Here is a 4,119-nt window from a genome sequence, read left to right on the forward strand (position 1 = left end):
GGTTCAATGCTACAGTTAAATGGAATATAGAAAAATAAAACTACCCATATGTACGGCTGCTTTCTTGAAGCTACAGACACAGGTTGCTCAGATCCTTCGTAAATAAACCTTTCAGTATAAAGTGTCAAAATATAGAATGAGGATTTGCAAGCAAACAAGAAATTGTCAAGGATATTTTTTTAATAATGTGTGTAATTAATGCAAATGTGTTTCAGAGGTTTCATAGAGATGAACAGTAACAAGAAGCTTGTGGACACCATAGGTGTAAATACAAACCATTTACATTTTGGTAATACATTTCAAACAAAAATGAAATAACATAATTCAAATACAATCATCAACGATTTAAAAATAGATTTTAAGTGATTTATAAAATATTTAAATATACAGTAACTAAACCACACTCACACTGATGAACAAACAGAAGCTCTACTGAACTTCACTGACAATCATATTTTTGCTTAACAAAACATTCACAAATTTGCCTTGTCTGGATCCCCCTCCTGACACTGATGTTGAAAGAAGGTGTTTGTTCAATCAGATGCAGCTACAGTATGTGTGTGTAAAACCTTTGTGTGTAAATCTTTATAAGATAAAGAGAGGGTTTTCCCCTTGGGCCAGATACCAGCAACAGCTAGGATGTATATGCATCCTAGCATGAGTTTTGTTGATAAATGAAGAGTTTGGACTTGTCCTCATCAATTTTCACCTCGTTACAATTAAGCGCTACTTTTATTGTTGCTTCTTTACGAAGCTCCACATCATATTTAACAAACATCTCAGCAACTCTATTTTCTATGATTTCATTTTTCAAGGGTCCGTTAGTATGGTCCGTTGGTGGTATCTGATGCAGCCTGAAGGAGTTCTTGTCACAAGATCCTGTTGTGAAGACACTGCCAACGATCACATATTTCTGAGTTCTAGGTGAAGTGAAGTTTGTGTTCGTTCCTGTAAAGCAAAATAGAGGGCCTCATTGTTAGGTTATGGTTATTAGAGTTAGCTCTCTTATGCAAATGCATATGAAAATATAAGAAAATATGTATATGGTATATGGGAAACATTAATGTGAAACACTCACCTGTGAAATTGACAGTCCAGAGTTGCTTCCCTGGGCAATCCTGTAGAAAACAAATAGTAAATAAAACTTGACTGAATTGAACTGATCGCACTGAAGTTGCATTATCTGGCGACATTTGAAATATGTTTTTACCATTTTTGTTTACATCATAATGTTAAGTCGGTCCAAAACAGCATTACACCCTGACGTTAATTATAAAGACAAGATAAATTTTTTCAAATATCTTCTTTTTTGTTCCACAGCAGGTATGATTTGGAGCGACATGAGGGTAAATAAATGCCGAAAGGTTTTCGGGTTTGGTTGAACTGGTCTTTTTAATTGAGATATCACAGCAGCAGCCCAATAAGAACAACTACAGGTATTTATAATACCCGATAATTCAGTTTGCATACTTAATGAACACTGCTGTTAGTATGGAATGACAGCATGGAAACCCCAGATTTTATTAATTATTTCAGTCTCCCTACCTGAAACAGCTTCATCCAGATGACACCTCCAGTCAGAGCCAGCACGAAGACCGCCAGTACACCCACAAGGACCTGGAGGAGAGTGAAGGAGCAGACCCGATGTCTGAGCTGGTGGCTGCTCACAGCAGGCCTCAGAGACTCCTTAGAGGCTTCCACATCACAGATGAAGGGAGCAGTTGCCATGCTGAGTGGATGAGTGAGCAAGGTGCTGAATGAGCATCTCCCTGTAGTCCTGGCCTCTTTTATGACAAGGATCTGCCCACTCAAGAGAGTTCCCTTACTGAAACTAGACAAATGGCAGCATGCTGCTATGGCAAGCTTCCAATGTGTCGGGACAACACAGAGAGAGGGAGCTGGGATTACCCACACACCCACGCACATGCTTGCAGGCATATGCAAGAACAATCAGGAACTCCGTGCTGGCGCTCGAATCTCTCTCCAGCACAGAAGAGAAACTCTTTTACATCCTTTTTACATCCAATAAAGCATTTTATGGCACTATAAATAAATAAAGCGATCCAGAAGTTCACCTTTAGACCTGTGCATCTTCACAAACCCGGCTGCAGGTTTAAACTGTGAGATTTTACAATGAAAATGATGCAAAGCTGAGTGGCCCCAAAAATATTTGCTCACTTAAAAACATACAGTATGGAGACCATAATATTAAATTATGTGGCGCCTGCAAAATCTTTTCTTAGAGCTTCATTTTTCTAAAACATTTCAAGGTCAATGACTTGAGGCCCTTTTTTGTTTGTTGGTTTGTTTGTAGTGCTCTAAAATACAATAAACATGAAATTCATATATACAACGACATGAGTAAACTGCTTCTGTATTAAACATGTTATACATTTTTTAATAAAACTCTTGTTTGATATTTTAAAAATGTGTATAATAAACATAACTTAAATGAATTTTGCAAAGTTGAAGATGCTGTAAATGTAATCAACATAAGTTGAGCAGTTCGGTTCATTCTGAAGAGACATGATCGCTTTATATGATGAACAGATTTCATTTTTTGTTTTTAAATTTTATTTGCTTATAAACATTGATCAACAGACATACATAAAGCACATTAAATATGGTAAATGTAAGCTCATGTGCTTGCTTGACACTTTTTATTTTTTGTAATATTAGAGGTTTTAGATGGAAGAACAGAAACCCGTCAGGTTTCTTTAAAAAGCAACATGTCTTATGTGTTTAGAATAACATGAGGGTAATTCATGACAGAATTGTAATTTTGGGGTGAAGTATCCCTTTAAGTGTCCGAAAACCTTTTGGGGCCACTTTATGTTCAGGATAAATAGTTGGCCAAATAACAAAACAAGATGCAAAACTGCATTACATTTTCTCACCCATCCATCCATTCTCCAAAGTCCTCACAGCGTATATGGTTTCTTAGTTCCCATAAATTGTGGTATTACTATATGACATTTGCAAAGCAAAGCAACAACAAAAGAAAAATCCAGATCTAGTGCTATAGGGTGGTCTACTTACCCCACCAAATGAATCAAGGATGGACATAGAAGCATTATTGATCCCAGCATGGCTTAATGCTATTCATTCAACTGTTTACTATCAAACACCTTGTGGATGTACTGCACTATATTTAAGTTTACTGGAAGGACGGAAAAGTTATTGGGCCTAAATCATCACATTCCGATCTCTAAAGTCACTGCAGCATGGCAATCAGATCATGTGAAACTGCCTGAAATAAAACGTGCAATGCATTCATGTGATCAAAATTACAGAAAGAGACTTCATTCAACTTTGTATAGTTTCTAGTCAAGCCGTAGTAACCACAGAGCTTGTGCCTTCCCATAAAATGGACAGACATCACGAGGAAGTACAAGAAAAGGGAAGCTATCAAAAAAGCAAATACAAAAAAAAAAATAAGATCTCCAGTAATGGTTGAGTTTTCCAGGTTGATTTTGCAAGTCAGCATAAATAAATAATTTTATATTAAAAAAAAACTGTGTTTGTGTATGTGTGTGTGTGTGTGTGTGCTCTTGTTTTTGTGACATATCAGGACACAACTCTGTATAATGACATGGGTATGACACAGGTATTACAAGGAGAGGGTGACTTATGAGGACATAACCCATGTCCCCGTTTCTCAAAACACTTATAAATCATACAGAATGAGTTTTTTTTTTTTTTGAGAAAGTAAAAATGCACAAAGTTTCCTGTGCGGGTAAGGTGTAGGGTTGGTGAATGGCGATAGAATATACAGTTTCTACAGTATAAAAACCATTACGCCTATGGGATGTCCCCACTTTTCACAAAAACAAACGTGTGTGTGTGGGTGTTTCTGTCTTCAGAATACATTGAATGTGCTAGTCTGTGAACTGTGTGTGTTCACTTTACAACTTGTTGCAAGTTAATATTTATAGCATTTACAGTTTACTGGCACAGAAAGAGGTGTGGGCGAAGAGGCCAGGGAGAAAGAGTGAGTTACAAAGAGAAAGAAAGCAGTAGAATAATAATGAGTGGGGGAATTCTCTTTGATTGTTGCATCACACTTTAGTGAAACCTTTTTTTAACAGCCGGAGAGTTGTTTCATCATCACTGACTATT

The 4,119-nt window shown here is 36.9% G+C and overlaps 1 protein-coding gene across 1 annotated transcript; it reads right to left on the minus strand.

Annotated features, from left to right (window-relative positions):
• Positions 1-223: 223 nt before the first annotated feature.
• Positions 224-1,956, minus strand: LOC113037856 (uncharacterized). Its single transcript, XM_026195200.1, has 3 exons — positions 1,546-1,956; positions 1,079-1,118; positions 224-948 (listed from the first exon to the last, which is right to left on the minus strand). The coding sequence occupies exons 1-3, from the start codon at positions 1,936-1,938 to the stop codon at positions 653-655; spliced, it is 729 nt and encodes a 242-aa protein (XP_026050985.1). The 5' UTR covers positions 1,939-1,956; the 3' UTR covers positions 224-652.
• Positions 1,957-4,119: the final 2,163 nt, after the last annotated feature.

This window comes from Carassius auratus, chromosome 20 (assembly GCF_003368295.1).
Source record: "Carassius auratus strain Wakin chromosome 20, ASM336829v1, whole genome shotgun sequence".
NCBI classification, from domain to species: Eukaryota; Metazoa; Chordata; class Actinopteri; order Cypriniformes; family Cyprinidae; genus Carassius; species Carassius auratus.

Bases quoted from the DNA above. Each gene is read 5' to 3' on its own strand.
- LOC113037856 (XM_026195200.1), bottom strand. From the start codon at position 1,938: ATGCCTGCAAGCATGTGCGTGGGTGTGTGGGTAATCCCAGCTCCCTCT. The intron at 1,119-1,545 runs GTAGGGAGACTG...TGTTTTCTACAG, and splicing joins TCTGGATGAAGCTGTTTCAG to GATTGCCCAGGGAAGCAACT. The intron at 949-1,078 runs GTGAGTGTTTCA...TTTGCTTTACAG, and splicing joins CTGGACTGTCAATTTCACAG to GAACGAACACAAACTTCACT.